The 24169-nt window shown below is 38.5% G+C and overlaps 1 protein-coding gene across 1 annotated transcript in view; it reads left to right on the top strand.

Moving 5' to 3' along the window:
• The first annotated feature begins 10897 nt into the window (after window positions 1-10897).
• Window positions 10898-24169, top strand: part of RRP15 (ribosomal RNA processing 15 homolog) — a 50066-nt gene continuing 36794 nt past the window's right edge. Inside the window, exons 1-2 of the mRNA XM_058533693.1 lie at window positions 10898-11057; window positions 23491-23765. Coding sequence (XP_058389676.1) covers window positions 10913-11057; window positions 23491-23765 — 420 coding nt within the window. The 5' untranslated portion in view covers window positions 10898-10912. The remainder of the gene's footprint in view (window positions 11058-23490; window positions 23766-24169) is intronic.

The raw sequence follows: 24169 nt of genomic DNA, 5'->3' as shown, positions 1-24169 counted from the left end.
ACCATCCTCTATTACACCACTCTGTTTTATTATCTTCCTGACACTTACCACTATCAGCAGCTATTTATTTTATTTACTTACTTATTGTTGTCTTGCTCACATAGACTGTAGCATCATAAAAACAAGAACCTTGTCTTGTTAGGAATCCTTAGTGGCTAAAACAGAACCTGGCATATAGTAAGAGCCCATTAAATATCTGATGAGTGAATAAATGAAGGAGTGAATGAATGAATGGTATGTCGGAAGGCTGCACCCTGGGACCTCATCACTGGACAAATAATCACATGTCTTGGATGATGCAGCCATTCAACTTGAGAAGGATGAAATAAAAAGGCCGAGCTCTTAAGCCCACAGAGTCTCTGGTCTGTTGGGGACACACAGATTGGGTTCAACTGTCACAATGGGAAGGAAGTGGCAGTTCCTTGTATAAAATTCAGGTTGTACTTTCTACTAGCAGAAATGAGAATCTGAAAGTCTGGATGAATCAAGGTAGCCCACTTTTTTGTTTACTTGATCATTCAGAAATGCTGGGCAAATCTTGTCATTGCTGATGAATACTGCCTAAGAGAATGTTAACTCCCATAGCGAGGTGAGTTTTTAATGGTAATATTTTATGCAAGGTGGAATATGTCTCCATGCATGATAGTACCCATCTCATTAATGCAGGCTCTGAGACCAGAAGTCCAAAAGTCATTTGTTCAAATGAAATAAAAGCCTATTAGTCTCGCCAGTATTCACCTGCTCTGTTGTTTAACACCAACCACATGATGTAATCTGTCCCTTTCTTGTTTACAGGGATGTTTCTAAAGAGGCAAATCAAACATTGCCTCAGTCTGGTTAGGAATAATGAGGCCACTGCCTGGGTCTTAATTATGTCACAAGCAGAAGTTCAGTGCTAGAGGAGAGGAAAGAGAGAGAGGAGAGCTATCCTCCTTTTAAGGATGTTCCAAACGATTCAGAAACATGTGTCCTTAAAATAAAGATTATAAGATTCAGAAACAGCCATATGAACAGAAGGAGTCTAGAATGCTTGGATGTTGGAGGTAGTTCCACTTTGCCCTTAGAGAGCAAAATTCCCTGGTCTGTGGGAAAATTGAGCTCTAGTTCCTTGTTCCTTAATGGGTTTCAAAAGCCTTAAGGTGACACACATGAAAGATTATTACTAGAAATTTCTTCTGTCCTAAGGGTCAACATTCAAAGGAGACACAGAAGCCTTACACTCACAGGCATCTAACTTCTGTGAGTCCTCATTTCCCACAGGAAAAGTTATACACTTCGCTGTGTTCAGGAGCCTTGCTACACAGGAGAATTGATGTTCATCTTTATATTCTCTCCACCATGTTACTACTCCCCAAAACTGCAGAGTTCAGAACAAACCAAGCACACTATTATTATTATTAATTTTAGATTACTGCTATAAATATCGTTTCAGAAGTTTGTATTTCAGTCTCGAATCATGGATTCGGGATGAAGGGGGAATGGTTTGGGAAAACAAAGTCTACTTGGAAATCTATTCCATGATAGCATAGAAATGTAAGCTGAAAAGATTTTTAGAGTTTATTTAGTCCAGCTCCCTCATTTTTAAATATAAGGAAACTGACACCCTTTTACCTTTTTCAAGGTAAAGCAACTTGATCAAGGTCACATAGTGTATCCAGTGCAATGATTTTTGGATGCAAAGAACAGAAAACCTAACTTATTGCAAACTGACCTAAACAATGATCTCATTTATCTTACTAACAGGAAGGACAGATATAGGGTGGGAGTATTAGTTTTCTAGGGCTGCCATAACAAAATACTATAGGTTGGGTGGCTTAACCAACATAAACTTATTTTCTCACAGTTCTGGATGCTACAACGTGCCAGCAGGGTTGGTTGCTCCTGAGTCATGGTGTCTCTTCTTCTTCTTCTTTTTTTTTTTTTCCTTTTGCTGAGGAAGATTCACCCTGAGCTAACATCCACTGCCAATCTTCCTCTTTTTTTTTTTTGTATGTGAGCCACCACCACAGCATGGCTACTGACAGACAAATGGTGTAGGTCTGCACCTGGGAACCAAACCCGGTCCACTGAAGTGGAGCACACTGAACTTAACTACTAGGCAATGGGGGCTGGCCCCTCTTCCTCTTCTTTTAAGGACACCAGTCCTATTGGATTGAGGCCCATCCATACAACCTCGTCTAACCCAATTATCTCTTTAAAGGCTCTATCTCCAAATATAGTCACTTGGCATTTAAGGTTTCAACATATGAACTTTGGGGAACCAATTCAGTCCACAACATTGGGTTTTAGCCTCTGCTGATTTAGCAGCTCAATGATACTATTAAAGCCCCAAGTTCTTTCCATGCTGCAGTGCACTCTCGGAGTTGGTTTCGACCCCAGGCGACAGGAAGATGACTGCAGCAATTTCCAGTTTCATGTTCAGACGTTGACTTTGTCCAGGGGAAGAGGAGAGATTATTTTTACTTGTGGTTCTATCCTTGGAGCCAGAGAACTGCCTGCTTGATTTCCTCTCATGTCCTATTGGGTCACATTTCTAGTCCTGAGATAGCCACTAGCAAAGTTCCTGGGTTGACCCTTAAACTAATCAGGTCAGCCCTGGATGTTGGCATGTGGGGTGGGATTAGCATCTTGTAAGGCACAGAGCTGTGAAGGGGAGGAGTTAATAATAGCAAAAAGTAGGGTTCTACTAAGGTGAATGGAGGAATGGATGCTGGGAGGCCCCATAGTGTCCACTATTCATATCTAGCTAGAATGCACATAGAACTAGAAAGCAGATTTCCTCATATTCATTCCAATCTTCTTTTCCTCTCAAACTACTTTCCTTATAGTATGAGACTGGTGGTCCATTTCTTCTGGGGACTTCCTCCTTCTCATCTGATAAAAGAATGTTGTCTTAAGTGTTGCTGATTAAGCATTTAAGACATGCTTTGAGGCTTTCTGGTAAATATCACTACATGAAGTTGAAATGTTATTGAAAATTTTAAAACCTCCATAAATCATAAAGCTGGAGATAGTTGGACTTTTGAAAAGAGTTTCTTTTTTCTTTCCATGGTTAACCTTTTTATCCCCCCTTAAACTGCTGTAACTTCTCTCATACTCTGTTAGTCCTCCAGACTGCCTTATTTCAGTAGATCAAGTCTTATTTGTTTAAAAGTGAGCCATTTTTTGAAAAAATATTCTTTACTATTTTCTGATTGTAAAAGTATGGCATATCTTCATTTCTAAACTTTTTTAAAAAATTGTATTCATGTTTGTGAAATCATGTTGGCATTTTTAACTCATAGGTACATTTAATGAGATTTTTTTTTTACCATTCCCAAGGTCATTTAGGTTTTCTCCTGTGTTATCTTCTAGGAGTTTTATAATTTTGCATTTTACATTTAGGTCTGTGATCCATTTTGAGTTAATTTTTGTGAAGAGAATAAGGTCTGTGTCTAGATTCAATTTTTTTTTTTGCACGTGAATGTCCAGTTGTTCCAGCATCATTTGTTGAAAAGACAATCTTTGCTCCATTGTATTATCTTTGCTCTTTTGTCAAAGATTACTTGAATATGTTTAGGGGGTCTATTTCTGGGCTCTCTATTCTTTTCTATTGATCTATTTGTTTAGTTTTTCACCAAACTGCTGTTTTGATTACTGTAGCTTTATAGATAGCCTTGAAGTCAGGTAGTATCAGTCCTCTAACTTTCCTCTCCTTCAATATTGTGTTGGGATTTTGATTGGGATTGCATTGAATCTACAGATCAAGTTGGGAAGAACTGTCATCATGACAATATGTAGTCTTCCTATCCATAAATATGGAAGATATTTCCACTTATTTACTTCTTCTTTGATTTCATTCATCAGAGTTTTGTGGTTTTCCTCATACAGATCTTAAATAAATTTTGTTAGATTTATACTTAAGTATTTCATATTTTTGAGTGCTAATGTAAGTGGTATTGTGTTTTTAATTTCAAATTGCATTAATTCATTGTTGGTATACATGAAAGTGATTGACTTTTGTATATTAACTTTGTATCCTGCAACCTTGCTATAATGGCTTATTAATTCCAGGAGTTTCTCCGTTGATTGTTTTAGATTTTCTATGTAGACAATCATCTCATCCGCAAACAAAGACAGTTGGATTCCTTTCTTCCCAATCTGCATACCTTTTTACCCCTTTTCTTGTCTTATTGCATTAGCTAAAACTCCCACTACAATATTGAAAAGGAGTGGTGAGAGGGAAATTCCTTGCCTTGTAACTGACCTTAGTCGGAAAGGTTTAAGATTCTCACCACTACGTATAATGTTAGTTGTAAATTTTTTGTAGATATTCTTTGTCAAGTTGAAGAAGATCCCCTCTATTCTTAGCTTACTGAGAGTTTTTACCATGAATGTGTTCGATTTTCTCAAATGCTTTTTCTGCATCTCTTGATATGATCATGTGATTTTTCTTTTTTAGTCAGTTGATGTGATGGATTACATTAATTGATATTTGAATGTTGAATCAGCTTTGCATACCTGGGATAAATCCCACTTGGTCATGTGTGTAATTCTTTTTACACATTGTTATATTTGATTTACTAAAAGTTTGTTGAGAATTTTTGTATCAATGTTCATGAGAGATATTGTTCTGTAGTTTTCTTGTAATGTCTTTGGTTTTGGCATTAGGATAATGCTGGTCTCATAGAATGAGTTAGGAAGAATTTTCTCTGCTTCTATCTTCTAAAAGAGATTATAGAGAATTGGTATAATTTCTTCCTTAAATGTTTGCCAGAATTTACCAGTGAACCCAGTTAAGCCTGGAGTTTTCTATTTTGTAAGGTTATTAATTATTGATTCCATTTCTTTAATACTTATAGGCCTGTTCAGATTATTTCTTCTTGTGTGAGTTTTGGAAAAATGTGTCTTTTAAGAAATTGGTCCATTTCATCTAGGTTATCAAATTTGTGGGCACAGAGTTGTTCATAGCATTCCTTTATTACCCTTTTTATGTATAGAGGATCTGCAATGACGTCATCTCTTTCATTTCTGATATTAGTAAATTTTTAACTTTTGAACTTCTTTTTTTCTTAGCCTGGCTAGAGGCATATCCATTTTATTGATCTTTTCAAAGAAGTAGCTTTTGGTTTCATTGCTTTTTTTCTATTGAGATCCTCCTTTCAATTTTATTGATTTCTGCTCCAATTCTTATTATTTCTTTTCTTCTGCTTACTTTCATTTAATTTACTCTTCTTTTTCTAGTTTCCAAAGGTGGAAACCTAGATTATTGATTTTAGATCTTTCTTCTTTTATGTGCATATAAATATATGCATTCAATGCTATAAATTTCTCCCTAAGCACTGCTTTCACTGCATCCCACAAATTTTGATAAATTGTTTGTCATTTAATTCAAAATATTTTTTAATCTCTTGAGATTTCTTCTTTGACCCATGTGTTATTTAGAAGTATGTTGTTTAATCTTCATGTATTTTGGGATTTTCCTGTTATCTTTCTGCTATTCGTTTCTAGTTTAGTTCCATAGTGGTTCGAGAACAGATTTTGTATGATTTCTATAATAAGTCTTGAAATCACATAGTGCTAGCCTTTGGACTTTGTTCTTCTTTCTCGAAGTTTTTTTTTTTCCCCCTATTCTAGGTCCTTTGAATTTCCATATAAATTTTAGGGTCTGCTTGTCAATTTCTACAAAAAATCTGCTGGAATTTTTATTGGGATTTCATTGAATTTGTAGACCAATTTGGGGAGAATTGATAACAATGTTGTATCTTCTGACCTGTAAACATTATATGTCTATTTATTTGTGTCTTTTAAAATTTTTGCTCAGCAATGCTTTGTAGTCTTCAGCATACAAGTGTTTCACATCTTTTACCCCTAAGTATTTCTTATTTTCTGATGCTTTGTAATTCCTCTTACAAGTTCCTCTCATATAAGACAACCACTGACTGTGCAAGTATTATGTATCCCTCTTTGAGGCAACCTGTGGGAATTGAAGCTCAGAGAATTGACCAAAAAATTGCTGATACTCTTGCTACTATTATTTCTTTGAATAATAAATAAATTGTCCTTCCTTTCTTACCCAGGAGTCTTGTGTCTTCTACCAGCATTCATGAAATTTTGGCAAGCCACTTGTTAGCTTGCAAACAAGATAAAATCTCACACCCTCCACAGTTTTTGATAGGTACTCTAATACCCTGTGAATCATGAGGTTTTTCCAGTCTGGCTGGTGGGAACAGGCACTATTCCCAGCCCTATGTGTGCATAGGTAACTGTTGCCTCCAGTTCTTTTGGCTGGTTCTTTCCCTGGTCTTAGGTAGTTTCTCACATGCACGCACTAAGCAGTAGTCACCTAAATTCTTGAGGGAGCCTCTTTGCAGATCTCCTGAGTTCTCTCTCTTCTTTCAGTACTCTGCCCTGCCATTTCTAGTTGCCTCAGTCGCCCCTAACTCTTAGCTATATCATTTCAACTTGGAAATTCTTCCAGGCTTAGCTTAGATCCCCCCTCCCTGTGCCCTGGTCTGGAAACTTTTCAAAGCAGTATGCTGGGGTAATCATGGGGATCCCCTAGTTTGTTTCTCATCTCTCAGTGATCACTATTCTTCATTATCTAATATCTCATTCTTGAAAATTGTTGCTCTATTTATTTTGCCTATTTTTTTGGTTGCTCCAGGTGGGAGGATAAATTTGCTCCCCGTTACTCCATCTTGACCAGATGTGGAAGCCATACAAATTCTTTATGCAGTCATCTTAAACTTGATGTCCAATCTTATTCACATTCTATTTACCTCTACGTTTTTATCATTTTCTTAGATATATGGTTTTGGGGTTTTATATAATTAGATCCGTTGTTTTCTTTTTTAGAAATTACTCCTATTGATTTGAAACTTAGAAAGTTGTTTCTACAATCCCAATAAATCAGACATTCACTTCTTTCTTTTTTTCTTACATTTTGTTTCATATTTAATTCTGGAATTAATTTTAGGGTAAGATATGAGCCTCTAATTTTATTTTTCTCCATAAACTGTTAATGTTACTAAAATAAGTTTTGCATAACATATCCCTTCTCTTTTTTATTTATGATACTTCCTGTATAATATTTTAAGTTTTCATATATTCTAGAGTTTTGTTTCATCTTCACTTATTTTTTCTTTTGATTTGTACATTTTAATTATTGTAGCTTTATTGTATATTCTGACATTTGAACAGGCAAGCTTTGCCTCAAGACTCCTCTTTTAAAAAATATTATTCTTATTTAATTATTTTGAACATTAGAATTATTTTATCAAGACCTCACTCTCTGCCTCTCTCCTCCCCAAATTAATTCCAGTGGGGTTTTGGTTGGAATAGATGAATATCTTTAGAAAATTTGATCTCTCTTTCAGGAATAAGGTACATTATTTTACATTTTTTAAGCTTTCCTTTACATGTCTTATTAAAGTGACAAATCAATTAAATGTTTGTGATTTCTTTTCCTCTTAAACTCTTAAACAGTAGAGTTTAACATTTATGACAATCTCTTCTTTTGGGGGAATTTATCCCACTAGGGACTTAGCACTGCTCTTCTTGTAACTCTCTATCCTGATCCCTCTTTCTAGTGCCTTCTCACATAGCAACCCTGATATTCTCTATGATCCTGAGATATCTTCTTTCTCTTTACACTCTCCCTTCATATATTCCTCTCTATGTAGAGAACCCAAGAACTATCATTTAACCAGAATCTCTTTCCAGAGCTCCTGCCCGATCATTTTTGCAACCAGACCTTACCAGACCCCTTGCTTTGGATACACTGTGCAATTACCATCCCTCTTATCTATTCCATGCCCATGGAGCTCTCCAATGCACTCAGATCAGCCAAGCTGCAAAAAATCATCCAGAAGAAATTATTTTATCTGTTATCCTCCTATGAATATTGGTGTTTTAACAAGGAATTCTTCTCTTAATGCTGCCCGTTCTTCCAAAACTGAGTGACCCTCTATGGAACTTCCACAGAGTGCTGTAGGCAGACAGGGATAGTATGTGGGTAGTGATAATATTTTCATCACAACACCCATTCTAGCTTTTTATTAGTCAGGGCCAATCAGGAGATGGAAATCACTTAATAATTTGAATAGGAAAGTTTATATATACAGAATTGTTAACTGTAACCGAGTATTAGAGTAATAAGGTATCGGCTAGTAAGAAGTGAGGAGAACTCTAAACAATATAGTAATAGCAGATAAAAGAAGCAGAGACCATCACCAGAGTTGAGATACAGCATCCAAGGAAGAAGTGTCCCCCATCCCCGACACACACACACAACTGAAGTCCAGACCTTGTTGGAGAGGGCATGGCTGTGGCTCACTGGCGCTGTGCAAGCAGGACTTGCTGGATATCCACCCTCCAGAACTTTTCGGAAATTGATGTCCTTTAAGGTTCCAGAGAAAGTTGTTCGTGGGCAGGCATCCCATTGGAGGCACTCTGCTATGAGGCTGCATAAGGGGGTTGCTGGGACAGGCTGCTGGCCACTGTGCATTGCAGGAGCCAGATGCTGGAGAAGCCACCTGTGCTACGAGTCTGAGGCTGGAGAAGCTACAGCAGGAGTCTGCAGAGAGAAGCACACTGGAACCAGGAAGAAGGTTCCTTCCTCAATGTCACTCTAGTGCCCTCTACTGATGAAGCTAAACGTCCCGCCAGTAAGCAAAGGAAAATATTGAAGGGACCCAGCTGCCTTTTCACAGAGCAGCCCAAAAGGGTGAATGTGGAGCTGAGAGGCAATAAACTGATAACTATCACACGTATGTTTTTAAAAATTCTCATACAAGTATATAGGTGACTTCAGTTATTTCCATCATACAATGGACATTCTATTTGCATCTTGTCAATTATTTTAGCTCATTTTAAAGACAGAGATTTTTTCCCCCTAATTTATAGATTCCAGTGTGTGAAATTTCCAGAAATTTCTAATGTCTATTCTCAGTACATACTTGTTAAATGCTAAAGTGCAACAATCTGAGTAGGCAATGTAGCTCAGTGGTTGAATAGACCCCGGAGGAGACTACTGAGATTTGAATGTGATTCTGCCACTTACTGGCTGTATGACCTTGAGCAATTATTAAATATTTTCTGTACCTCAGTTTCCTCATCTATATAATGGGAACAATAGTACCTAACTCATTGGCTTATTGTGAAGATTAAATAAGTTAATACAGGAATCTCCCACTTAATAGTAGTAATCTCTTTCTGAAAATCAGTTTTCTGCAGGAAAAATGGAGCCTATTTTATGTTATTTTAAAAATGAAAAATGTGAATATATAACAAATCAACCAATCCTTTCCTCCAAGCAATTTCTTAAATTGTAACTAAACGTAGTAAATCCCCATACATAAATAAACCATCCTATTAAGACGCAAAATGCTCAAAACATCCCTCCTGCTCACCAAATAATATGAACAGTTGGTGCCTCCTTTGCCAGACATCTTCCTTTCCATGGCAATCATTTTTCTCCCTCACTTTTGCTTCCTTCTTTACAGATTTCTTCTTTGCTTTCCCAACTTTGTTGTGAACTCATTGTATAACACTAGGCAAAAACAAGGGCTAAATATGAAAATTAGCAGGACGCAGGTTCTAGATCAACACCCAGTGGCAGCGAAAGGCTTACACCGAACAGGATGCTGAGAATTTCCCGGCACCAGCAACATCCTATGAGACCCGTGAGATACACCTCTCTTGTTGACAATAATTGGACTTTTCAAAAGGTTTATGCTGGAATTTGATCTTTTACCAATTGTATTTGGAATGTAACTTTTCCTGCACTGTTTTGTTTTAAAATGTATTGAGTTTCGGGGATGTAAATATAATTTTTTCCCTATATGAACATCAACTAGAATATGTTGAATTGAATGGTTGGAACTCCTTTAGAAATTTTGGGTATTAAAAACCAAGAAGTGCTCTTTAGGGAGAACGCTAAGCTTAGGAACTAAAGCCTTTAGAACATTCCTAGCCTATAGAACATGATGTCAGGGGTTGTTACATTAACTGACTAATTAACCTTGTGAACAGTGTCGTTCATTCATTCATTCAACCCTTCCAAAAGTATTTTTCGAGCTCCAGGCCCTGTTGCTAGCCTTGGAGGTAGAATTGTGAATGAAATATGCTCCCTACTGTCAAGTTGTGGGGCGGCGGATAGGAGCAGATTGAGGGAACGCTTCTAGGGAATGCAGTGCTGTGAGAGCAGGTGACAGAGGCTGACCTCAGGGAGAAGCTGGCCCCGGGAGGGAGGCAGGCGCATCTCACGGAGACCAGAGCCTTTGCACACTCGGTCTGCACCGAGCGGGTGGGAGGGAGGGAGTGGGGCTGGATCCTGTAACACCTGGGATCGGCGTGGAGAAAGCGAGATGCTATTCGGTTTGCAATTGGAAACCACTCAAAAGATTAGCCAGAGGGAGACTATCTGATCACGTTTTAAGGAAGTTCTCGACGTTGGGCTGTGAATCTGTGCTGGTGGTGATGGGGGAGAGAGGATGATATTCTCATATTCTAATTATCGACCCCGAATGCATTTTCCTCGCTTCTTATCTTCTAGCGCATTCAGTAGGCACTTAAGGGACATTTGTGGAACACCCTAAAGCAACATTAAATAAGGCAGCAGATAAGGGGAGGGGCCGCGGGGAGGAAATGAAAGTGGACCAGGCCAGGTTGGGGCCAGAGCGGGGCGCGGACCAGGGCAAAGGCGAGCTTGCAGAGGAGTCCGCTGGGAACGTACATTCACTAATTGTTTTTACCGGAGACGACTCCACTGGCCATTCAGACCTCTCGCGATCCACATTCTGAAGCGCCAGCCCCGGAACTCCGGGCTAGAAGGCCCCGCCCCGGACCCTTGTGTTCCCGGAACTAGATGCCCAAGTTCCTTTGGTTTCCGCCGGACGCAACGCTCAGGGGACGCTTCCGACGAGGAAACATGGCGGCGGCCGTTCAGGACTCACGTGTGAGCGCGGGGAAAAAGCTGAAAAATTCCCTAAAGAAGAAGAAGAAGATGAAAATGATAGCCAAGGCCGCAGCATCGGAGCTGGAAGAGGAGGACAAAGGCGCTGCCGAGCGTGGAGGTGACGTACCGGGGCTGAGCTTTGCCTGCGCAAAGGAGAGGCCGGGTTGAGTTTGCGGGAAGCAGGAGCTGCAAGTTGGTTTGCTGTCAGCCGCCCGAGTTTTATCTCCATTTGTGGCCGAAGGGGCGACTCTGGCCCCGTGGGAGGGCTTGGGGAAGTGGTATTCAGGGAAAGGACGCTGTCAGCTGTTCGAGCTTGCACATTCCTTTACTAGACATTTACAGCTTCACAGTTAATTAGTTAAAACGGACGAAACTGCCTCTGCTTACAGCAGCAAAAAGAAAAGTAGCAAAGGGGAAAAGGAAGAGGAGTATCTGAAATTGCAAAAATGGGATAGATTTCATGGGGAGCGAGGAGCAAAAGGCCAAACGAGGTAAGAGGAAGATGGATGTTGGTGCGTGCCTGTGGTTGGGAGTTAGAGACCGGATGGTAATAAAAGAAGAGTAGGTGGTTAAAGCAGAATAAATTAAAAGTAGCGGTGGATAACTCTCTCTCTCAGAGACGCTTGATGTTGAAAGGAAAGAAATATACTTTGAGGCCTTCAACCATAAGGTGTCCATGCTACTCCTCTTTACCATCATTCTTAGTGTTAGCTTCTTAGGTTACAAGGAATTGCAGACGAACCTGATCGCCTTCTGCCCAGTTACTGCTCCTTTGTACTAATTAGAGCTTTGTAACAGCCAGAGGTGTTCTTTTATAATGTGTCTCAGATCGTGTCAGTTATTTGCTCAGGATGATCCAGTGCCTTCTCATCTCAGAATAACATCCACAATCCTTAGCCTGATCTAGCTCAGGTCATCTCGCTCATCCTTTTCCACTCTGCCCCTTACTAACTACCAACAGTAATTTAGCCACATTGATATCCTTGTGGTTTGTTTCACACATCAAACATGCTCCCACACCAGGGTTTCTGCACTTGCTGGCTTCACTGCCTAGAATGCTTTTCAGATGTTTGCATGGCTCTCTCTCCCCCACTTCCTTCAATCTCTGATCCAATGTCTTATCAGGGAGTCCCTCACCACCCTGTCTAATGTACCACCAATACTTTTCTCCTTGCCTTCCTGCCTTCACTTTTTGACTTATTACCCTGCTTTATTTTTCTCATTATTTCCCAAACCATCTGACATGTTATATGCTTGCTGTATGTCTCTCAAGCTGGAATGTAAGTTCCATAAGAGAAGAGACTGCTGTATCCCCAGTGCCTAAAACAGTGTCTGTTACAGTGGATCCTTCGCAGATATTTAAGTAAATGAGTGACTAAACCTGGACTTCCAGGACCAAGAGGAGGAAACTATCATGTTACTGCAGTCTTTAGGTAATTACAGTCCTTATCCCCTGGCAAAGGAGGTAAGGAAAACAAACTGTTTGTTGAGCAGGAATTAGAGCTTCTGCTTCTGGTATTTGTTGAACTCAATAGACTAGTTCATGTGAGGTTGTCAGAGAGAGAAACACTACTCCATTTGGAGCAAAATAGCAACACTGCTCTCAGAGTTAGAAAATTAGATTTCTCTATTGAAGTACTGAATAATTCCAAGTTAGAGCTGTTCTGACTTCTCAATGCCTTGTTGTAAATACTGATTAGGTTCTAAGGTTCTATTGCTACTATAGTTCAGTTACATTATGGGTTAAGAAGGCTTTTGGTTAATATGGAAACCTAACTATCCAGTTCAGTTCAGTGAACAATTGTTGTTTTTTCTTATATTCTGGTCACCCCCAAGGTGTTGATACAAAGGGTGAATAAATCCCTGCCCTAGAATTACAGTCTTAGGGGAGATAGATATTAAACACAGGACTGTAGTACAACGTATTGAGTATTATTAAGAGGTAGTTATAAAGGTAGTTACCAAGATCATGGTCCGATTAAAAATGGTAAGGATGGAGACAGAGAAATCCATATCTGTAGAACCCAGCCTCGGGACTGCTTCCTTCTATCTTATACATGTTGCTCATAGTGTACCATGTTGTTATTTTATTTTAACATGTCTCTGTCCTTATAGGTATAAGTTCCCCAAATGCTAGAATTATTTCTTATCTTTATTTTCATAGGGCCTTCCTTGCACATTTTGGTATTACGTAAGTTTCCTTGTTGAATAAATGAAGAAGGTGGCATTTCATCTAGGCCTTAGAAAGACGAATAGTTTTCTAAGCCTAGGGGTGGCGAGGACAGTTTTCTCAGACATAGGGAAAAGCACATACAGTCTCTTAAAATGCATGGGCGTTTAGGAAAAAATGAATTGTCTGCTATGGCTCTAGCTATTCAGAGAAGTTACTACATGTGAAACTGGGAGCGGAGGGTAAAGCCAGATTGTAAAGGGCCTTATATGCCATTTGAAGGAGATTGGATTCTCTATTTGTAGGCAGTAGGGAGCTGTTGAGAACTTTTAAGCAGGAGAGTGACACATGTTTATAAAGATCACTGCTGGCTGCATGGTGACTGCCGTGGAGTGGTAGAACAATTACTGGCAATTGCAAAACTCTGTTAGGGCTTGCACTAGGACAGGACAGTGAAGACAGAGACGGACCCCACTTGAAATGCTTTCCAGAAGAAAAGCATTCAGTGTTCCAAACAACCAACTTTGAAATAAATGCATAGCACCATAAATTTTGGGCGTATTATACTGTTAGAGGAATTAGATGATAATAAGAATAGCTATATTTTTTGAGCTTTACTAGATACTGTTCTAAGCTGCTTATACATATCACTTCAATTAATTCTGACAACCATCATATGAGATAGATACTATTATTATCCCCATTTTACTTATAGGAAACTGAGGCACAGAGAGGTTATAACTTGCTCACCCCAATACATAAGCTGATAATCAAGTTGATAAATGACACACTCATTACTGAAGTTTGACTTTAGAGTCTGTACTCTTGACCTCTACCTTGGTGTGGTTGAGGAACCAGGAGGACATAGATGATCAAAACAATCTATCCAGAAAGTAGAGGGGCAGGGCCTTAGAATCTGAAGAAAGGATTGGGAATGAGGAGACCTTGGTATTGAAACAAATTTTTCTCCCACTCTGAAAGGTTCCATCACTAAGGGGTATTTTTGTAATCAGATTTCTATAGCACGCCTTCCAATGTTTATAACTGGAATCTTCCTTTCTTCCTTCCTGTCTTCTCTCATGCATCCTTCCTTCCTTTCTTTTTTTCTCCTAAAGTCTATATATTATCTCTAGAAACAAATTCCTACTTCTATTCAGTTGTATAAGAGGGACCTGTGTTTGTACTGCCTTTCAGAGTGACTTTGGGCTGGTCATTTACTATTACGTGCCTCAGTTTCCTCATCTGTAAAATGGAGGTGATAATAGTGTCTACCTCAGGACTGTCGTGAAGATGAAATGAGTTCATGTGTGTAAAGCATGTAATGTTTGGCACATGGTACCTACTCATAAATATTAGCGTTAATGATCATGACATCTTTTCTGATCTAACAAAACTGCTAGGCCCATCTCTTTGCTCCCAAACAAGCCTGCCAGCCTTTGATGACAATGATGTTTGTGAGCTGGGGCTTTTTCCGGAGAAGAGGTGAGAATTTCCTCTGGTAACCCTGCAGGGTACCCGGTGGTGTTTCTGTTGCACAGGTGAGGAAGCAGAGGCTTGGCGATACTATTTCCATTACACCATAATGCCTCCCAGTGGGAAACTGTTAAATCCGTAGATGCAGGGTGTTGTCTCTTATTGTGCCCTTCTTACTCCATAATCTAACCATTTAATCACGGGTTTATGATAAAATTCAGAATGAATAATAATGATTTTGACAACTATTGATTGTCTATGCTTAGTTGTTCCATAGACACCTTAACATGTGCAAAACTGAATTCATAATTTCATTTCCTAAATACAGAATCCGTGAAAGCAAGGATGGATTGTGTCATTGTGAACTGATAACAGTTTGCATACCCAACCTACGTGATCTGACCGCTGCTTACTCCTCGACTCTCACATCTTGTCATCCCTCCGCTTACTAGTGCCAGAGCATCCTGCGTTCCTCACTTCTTGAACACCATATGTGCTCTCTGCTCCTAGCTGTGCTTGTGCTGTTCTACTAGTGTACTCCTTTTTTCTTCACTTTCTCTTAACCAATGTTTCTGTATCTTTTAGATCTCCACTTAGTTGTCTCCATCCACTTTGTAGGGATTTACACTGTATCTCTGCCATAGAGATAAATAATAAAAGGCCTTGTATTTAATAAGTTCAGTAATGTAGGTCTTTTGGTTATAAGATGCCACATTCTTCTTTGGTTTAACTCAGGATTTGCTACTTGATGTAAGAAATTGCTGTTTTCTCTCATGAAATCAGATCTTTATAGCAAGGTGACCCATGGAAACAGTTTTCTAGTCCAGGTATCTGTGTACATGTGGCCTTGGCAGAACTATTAAGTTGTCAAAAATTTTCAGATAATGTATACTGAGAAAGTATAAAGGGCAGAAGATTGAATTTGGCTTCAGACACATGAGGAATCAGTGTGCAAACTATAGGCTTATTATTAAAGTGTACCAGCTCATTTTATCAGGAAATTGAATCAGAGACTTATCTTTGAATTTTAATTGGATCATAAAAATTGATACGGATATGCCTTATCATATCAACATTTGAAAGCAACTTCCTTTATCAAGATGCTACTTAAATTTCATAGAAAATACACAAGTATATAACCCGTGTGTTGTTTGAACTCTATTTTTCATCTTATGGCTTTAATTTCTTTTGACACATTGTGTAAGAAAGTTTGAAAATTATGCTTTTATAAGTGTAAAACTCTTAAGTATCATTTGTCAGACTGCAGAAGTGTCCTCATTCTGCAAGGAGAGACCTTGTAAGCTTGGTAACAGCTATATCTCAGAATTTGGCATAGAGCCTGATACATGGTATAGTATTCAATATCCATTTATTCATTGAATAAATTGGAAACTTCTCTTACTGTGATTTTTTTTTTTTCTGAGGAAGATCAGCCCTGAGCTAACATCCATGCCAATCCTCCTCTTTTTGCTTGAGGAAGACTGGCCCCGGGCTAACATCCGTGCCCATCTTCCTCCACTTTATATGGGACACCGCCACAGCATGGCCTGACAAGCGGTGCGTTGGTGCGTGCCCGGGATCCGAACCCGGGCCGCCATCAGCGGAGCGCGTGCACTTAACCACTACGCCGTGGGCCCGGTCCCCTCTTAATGTGGTTTTTACACTCTTCTCATGTACCAGATATCGTTGAGGGTAAAATTAACAGAAGTTGTATATAATGTAAACTTGAATGATAGCAAAATGATTCAGAATGAATTTTTGGTAAATTATAATACTCTTCAGTAGGGTTTGAAATTTGGTCATAGTTAGTGAAACGCAGGTGGTCACAAATCAGAGATATGTGGAAGGTAAGATCCTACAGTCAACATGTTAAGTAATAGATAAGTGTCACGCATTATAAAGGGGAGGATGACACCCCTAGCTGAGTTTGCCTTGAACTGCTCAGATTTATTGAATTGAGACTTTGTTGAAGATTTAGATGCAATGTATACTTGGCTCTTAAGTTTGTAGTCTTAAAAAAACCATAGACACACACAGCATGCCTAGTCAGTAAATCAACGCAGGTGGAAAAATAAAACCAGTGGTTGATGATATCAAATATTGTAAAGAGGAGAGTGATAACCTCTACCTCTGAGTTATCATTGAACTACTCAGATTTAGTGAGTTGAGGCATTGTTGGAGGTTTAGACACAATGCTGACTTGATTCTTAAGCTTGTGGTCTTAAAAAGAAAAAAGAAAGCTTCCGTAGTCAGTAAATCACCCCAAGTGAAAAGAGCTGTGGTCGTTATGCAGTGCCATGATGTGACTGACCCCTCCCTCATAGGATGTGCTCGTATGCCTATAAACTAGTTGAGAGGAATGTTAATTTCATGTTTTCTGAATTGTTTTGGTCACATATATGAAAAATGGCCATATACTTCTAACACAAGGCTCGATAACAATCCAGTTTAGAAGGCCCTAGGAGCTGTCCCTTCATTTTTGATAAACTATGAAGCCGTATTTAAGATATAATAACCTAGCAGATAAATGTGCTTTTCATCAATCTGTAGCTTATAGCCTCTTTCATCATTTAAGTTACTTAAAATAGCAAAGGAACGTGCCTAAGAAATGAAGTATATCATAGTTGTGCTTGAGTGGTTTAGCAATTTATAGCACAGACTCAGGAAACAGACTACTTCCAGGTGCTATGTGCGTTGGCTTGTCCAGATAGCACATGTAATCACATCTGACAGTTTGTCCCATGGTAGCACTTTCATTTTATTTTTGGTTATTTTTCTAGAAACCTAGTATGGCTTCATTTTTTTTCAAAGGTAAATGCTTTTTTAAAAAGTCTTAAAGCATCAATTTTGAGTATTCTAAGTTTAGCAGTAATTGGCGGGAAAGATCATGTGGCATGAGCAGAATAGATGATTTACCCCTGGAATGGGGAGAGTGGGTTCACAGAGCTCTGAATAACTAGGGGATATGTATTCGTAGGCAAAATGAGGTTGGGGATGAGAAATGGCTGTTCTGGTTAACGGAGGTGAGAGAATTCCTTTTTAATTCAAGCTTTATTAAACTATTTAATGAATATTTTCTGCCTTAGTTCAGTACACATTAGTCTGAGTTGAATCTTTGATTCAAAGCTGTGTAGTGCCTTAGAAATCAAACAGTCCTGCCCCGTACCCCTTAACTTTGTGACTCTGGGCATGTTTTTAACTTTTCTAAGCTTCAGAATCATTCCCTGTGTCAACAGAATAATAAAAGCCACTCATAGAGTGTTGTAAGGTTTAAATGATAATGCATAAAAAGTGTTTTAAATAGTACCTAGCTCTAAATATATGTTAGCTAGTTATTATTGTGATTATTTTAGAGTACTTTGAAAAGTTGTAGGACAGAGACATTGACCACTTCTGAAATAAAGTCAAAGGTCGCTTGCCCGTGATGAATGGATTATAGATTAGAACCAAGACCGTAACTAGAATTATAGTGGAAGTAGAATTCATTTTGCCCCTCTGTTTTTTGGCATCCTTTTTTAAGCTTTTGGGATCCCCTCCTGCTCTGTTTTCCAGGTGCTCGGTGTCCTTGTCTGTCCCCTGGTTACTGACTGTCATTTATTTTGTGACTACTATGCACCAGGTCTGTGCTAAGTGCTTTTCATGTGTTATCTCATTTAATCATCATAACAACCCAGTGAGGTAGGTACTATTTTTATCCCTGTTTTACTAAAAAGATACTGAGACACAGAGGGGTTAGGTAGCTTGCCTACGATTACCTGTTAGAAAGTGGTGGAATCAGGACATAATGTGCCAAGTCTGTCTGATTGGGTAATCTGAGCTCTTAACCTCTGTGCTGTAACCGTCTGGTCATCTGAAGCTTCCCCTTCCACACCTCACATGCCTTGCAGATTCCAGCCACCAGAGGTATTCCTTCCTTTTTCCTTTCCCCTCCTCCACAACCACATTTAAATTCTCATTGTGTGTGTCTACATGCGTGTGCACACGTATGCTTGTGTGTATGCGTGTGTGGTGTGTAATCGACACTTAAATGTTTACTATGGGCTAGACACTCTTTTAAGAACTTTGTATGTATTATCTTATTTAATTATCACCAAACCGTAATAAAGTAGATACTATTTTATCGCCATTTTTGCAGATGAGGAAACTAAGAGAACCTAGAAACCTTCAGAAAAGTCACAAAGCTTTGTGTCTGGAATTGAGACTGAATCCAGGCAGGCTGACTTTGTGTCCTTACTCTTAACCACTACTTGCTGCTCTCAGTCAAGTTTTATGAGGAATTCTGTTTGATTTAGAGTGAATTCTAAAAATCTGAAGTAAAGGTTAACCAAAAGCCTTACCACTCGCAGATGGTATTTGTATTTTAAAAGAACAGCCTTCTTAATCCAGTGGAGAAACTGTTGAGCAGTGAGGACCTAAGGTGAGCACTACAAGAAAGAAGCACGAGCAGTTTGGCCTCTTCCTGGGAGCACCCACCTACAGTGCAGAACTTTTTAAACTACTTAGCTTTAATTTGGGGGTTAGTGTATATTTTATTTCTTGGATCATAAATCAGACCACCTTTTTCGTACTCAGTTTTTACTTACCATCCAGTCCCCAAATCTCCGCTTTCAGCCAGTCTGAACTTCTTGTCATTTTATAAATATCTCACCTTCTTTATAACATTGCTGTGCTTTTCGACATGCTGGTTTCTTCTGCCTGGAATGCCGATAATAATGGTGATTACAATAATTTTAATTTTCGTACAGAGCATTGACTCAAGTCTCGGGTGTTTTGGTTCTAGATTCTGTGATCTTGCCCCTTCCTCTTTACATTGGCCTGAGTTGTGGAATCTTGCTTCTTTGGCCTCCTCCCTTCTCTTGTCATTCAATCTCTTGCCTTCCCCTTTAAGAAACAATCTGAATATCATCTTTGTAAAAGATACCCCCATAACAGTCACCCTTCTTTCATTGCTCTTCTTTTAGAAGAACACTTGCAAACTTTACCAATTGCAAAACCAAGTTTTTCATTTGGTTAACTGACTTATTTACCCTATTAAACATTTGACTTTTTCAAGAAGAGAAACCTAGATTTACAGTTTTCATTTTCCCCTTCCTTCCTCGTCATTCATGAGTACTCAGTAAATATTGAAGGACTATGAGTCGTCTTAAAACTTTATCCCAGCTCCAAAGGCTAAGGAAAATGGCTTTCCTACCAGCAGCTAACCATATGTGGGGTGAGGAACAGATGCCAAGTTTGAAAGAGAGCTTGGAGCTTGGGGAAAAGGTAGCAGGAGATGGGAAATGCCTCTGTCTCACTGAGTACCTCAGAAGTCACACACTGCCCTGTCTAGGATGGTAGCCCCTAACCACATGTGGCTTTTTAAATTCAAAGTAATTAAAATCAAATCAAATTAAAAATTCACTTCTTCAATTGTAGTAGCCACATTCGAAGCACTCAGTAGGGTCTTGTGGCTGGCGGTTCATGGGCAGTTCTGATAATAGAACATTTCCATGAATGTAGAAAGTTCTATTGTAACCTTTAGTTATTACTTCAAATATGCATTCTTTATAGCCCTTCCTTAATTTCCAGATTTTTAAAATAGAATGCAAAATTAGAGTTAATGTTTAAGATAACACACAGGACTTGAGAGGAATTTTTCAACTTGTCTAGTGCCCTTAGACCCCTGATGTATCCACTTAGCTTCTGCTGTTAAAGATCAGTTAGTGGAATGTTCGAAAAAAATCTCATCTTCATAGGATACAGTAAATTTTTAAGAACCAGTTCTACCTTCTGATTTGCATAGTGATTATCTTTGGCATCCTAGAAGTAAATCCTGTTTTTCAGTATGCTGGCAGACCTCATCACATTGGCATTTTTAATTTATTTATATAAAACATCATCATTTCCATTGACAGTGAATGCCTGACTAAAAACTTCAATGCTAGGATTTATTGTGTGTCCATAATATGTGTGTTGTGGTAGTCAAGCTGGGTAAGAACACACCAAAGAAAAATAGCCAAGCATTAGATGTGGAGAATTGGAGTAGCTTATACAATCGTAAAGCCTTTTGGCTCCTTTACAGTGGAGCTGAAAAATGTGAAATTTGCTGCAATTGGTGTATAAATTCATCAGGACAAACCCTAGATGTCAGTGTTGTAGTTTTGACGTTTAACTGGGAGCTGGTAAAGACTTCTGCTTTTAATCACCCGGATATTCTTCACTGACAAAACTTTTAAGCCATTGTGCCTCTTTGCATTTAGGTAAATGCTTACTAGAAGAGGCACTTTTCAAAGAATCATTTTGTTGATTAGTACCTGTGCAGTGCTACTGACTCTGAGTAATAAAACACAGGTAATATTAATATATTTATTTTTCAGCTAACTACATTCTCCAAACTCTGTTTCTCAACATACTTTTCAGGGAACACTTGTCTTAGAAGATGCTTCTGGGGGAAAAATTGTGTGACTCTGGAATCTGGTACATGGTAGATGCATAAATTCACTGAATTGAATTATAGTGCTATCAGCTTTTGTTTGGTAAAATTTAGATACATTTTTTTATATTGTGGACAATAATATAGTTCTTATAGCACATATATTTGCACATTGAAGCCTAAAGTCATATGTCCTCAGATTTCTTAAATTTACTTAGCATATATGATACAGAGAAGGCTTCAAATTAAATATGTGGCAAATGAATTTCTATTTTAAAAAATTCTTGCTCTTTATTAAGAAATATGCAGCGCATTAGGGCAATACAATAATTAGTGATTTCTTGCTTTTATCATTTCCTTTGATATTATTTGATACCATTGACATACTTTATACTTTAAGATTGTGCTGTTTAAAAATGTAAAGTATTATTTTGTTTTCTCTCTTTAACTCTGACTTTATGTAATGTTCTGTTAATTTTTTGAGGATACTTCATTTTTACTCATGTGCTTGAGGTTCATTTTTATATATGTATAAAATGTTTTATATGTTTTTATTTGCTGTTTTCTAATGTGTTATAAATTTTTGTTTGAAATATATTAAATATTTAGTTTTACAGCCTTTTTATTTCATAAATTCTCACCACTTAAAAAATAAAGGTAGTATGCAAAAGTAATACCAAAATTGGCAGGTATTATAATGACCAGCTAAAGGTCACGTCTTTCCAGCAGTTCTCTCATAATTCATGGCTTAAAGTCAGGAGATTAGAGAGGATCACTCAGAAGTTAACAGCTGACTATACATTCATTTCCTTTCACTTTAGTCGTGGCAATAAGCTGAGATTTAAAAAAAGGCTGAAAGGATATTTAAAAGCAAAATATACACGTTCTGTTGAAATAATTTAAAGAAGAAACGGCGGCTCGGAGTTGAAGTAACAAGAAACAGTCAGTAGACTTCTGGAAGGTGGAAGCGGAGGTTCTGGTTGTGGTGCATCCGTAGCTTGGGTGAGAGTAAGGGGACCCGGAGCAGATGCCCTGAAGAGCAGCGCTGTGGGGCTGTGGGTGCTTTTCAGACCTTCAGCTTTAAGTGAAGTTTCTGATCTGGGTGGGAGGACATCAGAATTGAATTAAGTAGGAAGCAGCAGGAAACGTGTTTATGCCTAAGCCTTTTTTATTCTTTGTCAAGAAAGTCAGTATTTAAAATTTTATTTTAATTACTAGTATTGTTATTTAGTAGAGATATTTTGAGAGAAAAAGTTGGAAGTAATGGCATTTTCTGTATTAATCTTTGAGACTCAGCTAGTTCTGGAGTTGACCAAAGAAAGTACATTTGCTTATCTGAAGACGTGACTACTAAGTGGCAGTTGTTGGTATATCACTGAGTTTTCCTCTTATATGGTAGCTTTTTCTCAGCCTTCTTTGTTAGCTCTTCTTCTGCTTATTCAGAAATATTCCAAGTTACTAAGCCGTTGAATGATTTTCTCCTTTGAAGTATTTCCTAAGTTCCATAGGTTTCTGAAGAGCAAAACAGAAGCTCTCCAGAAGGCTCTAGATCGTGTAGATGCACACACTATGCTGGCTGCTTGTGCTCTTGTTGCTAAAGTACACTTACCTTCAGAAGTTGAAAAAGGCTGCCAAACTTAATGTACCCAGAACTTCTCAACAAGCTGATTTTCAAGCAAGGCCGTTGACTCGACTCCTGTTTCTGCCAATCTTCTGACCCCAGCTATTTGAATGTTATATGATGAACTAGCTGGCTGGTAGCCTGCGTATGCTTTTTTTGGTGGTTTTGAATGATAAAATTTAACAGATACTTTTGTATCTTCAACTCAGAACTTAGTATTTTTATTCAGTCACTCAGGAGTGCAATTAAATCTTCAGTATCTTGGGCACAATAATACTTCATTAGATTATTTTGCAAAAATGTTAGAACACCCAATTTTATAATGTTATATGCAAATTCTATAAAAGGAAGCTGGTTTTTAGATTTTTCTGCGCACAAATTCAGAATTTTAAATATCTGGGCCACATCCCTCAGAGAAATTATTCTGATTTCTCTGTACCATGGAAACACTGTACCATTTTCTTGACAGATTAAAGCTTTTTATTTGTTTAAAATAATCTTCATTAGTCTCTTCAAGTAGTTTAATGACACAATTCAGGCCCATGGACTTGAACACACCCTGCACTGGCCCAATGTCAGCGCCTTGACATGGGTGGTATGTGGGAGGGGCTGTTAGATTTGTTTCTGCTGCCTGGGTCCTGGGTGCTGAAGCCCCTGTGGTCTCCCCTGTCAACATGGCTAGTGGTGGCAGTAGGAGAGAGGTCCTCCTGCTCTCCTCCACTATTACTTTAGCTCTGGGACTTGAAAAAGTTCCATCTTTGAAGAATCAAGACAAATGGAGAACTGTTAGCTTTATGAAGGATGCTGGGGGTCTGGCCATGGCCTTAGCAACCTCTACCTCCGGTATTATAGTTTAATTTGTTTTCTACTCTTAGGTTCTGTAGGAAGCTGTAGATTGGAAAAGGATCGCTTTTCTTCTGACGATGAAGCAATAGAAGCTGACAATGAAGATGAAACTGAACCCTGTGGCAGTGAAAATGAAAATGCTGCAGAAGCTAGTGCTGGAACTAATATGGGCTGGGCAGATGCCATGGCTAAAATCCTTAACAAAAAAACTCCTAGAACTAAGCCCACCATTCTGGTCAAAAACAAAGAGCTGGAAAAGGAAAAAGAGAAGTTAAAGCAAGAGAGACTAGAGAGAAGAAAGCAGGTGTGTCCTACCAGTTGTTTTGTAGAGTAGATTGTTTGTCTGGTCTAGTTCTTATCTGTACCTCATTGTTCCTTGCAGTATTTGTCCAATTAACATTCCAGTTTTTACCTTGCTTTTTATGTGGGGGTGGATAACCAAGGTTATATTGAGAAACTTAGTCTCAATTACTCCATTGAGCATGTTCACTTCTTAATCATCCAAGCAAAGCAATAGAAATGTGAACTCCAAGGAAATTTATCCTTTTAAAATCCAGTCATTATACATGTGGCAGTGACTCCTAGATCTGAATTTTTAATTCAATTTAGCTGTCCCTATGCTAACTTTATTAGGTTCTGAACTAATAGAATCATGTTAGTTACTTTTTCTAAAAACCTGTTTTATTATATAAATCTGTGAAGATGTCA

This window comes from Diceros bicornis, chromosome 38 (assembly GCF_020826845.1).
Source record: "Diceros bicornis minor isolate mBicDic1 chromosome 38, mDicBic1.mat.cur, whole genome shotgun sequence".
Lineage (NCBI taxonomy): Eukaryota > Metazoa > Chordata > Mammalia > Perissodactyla > Rhinocerotidae > Diceros > Diceros bicornis.
Note: the sequence above shows the minus strand (reverse complement) of the source record. Positions and strands in the feature narration are given on the sequence as shown.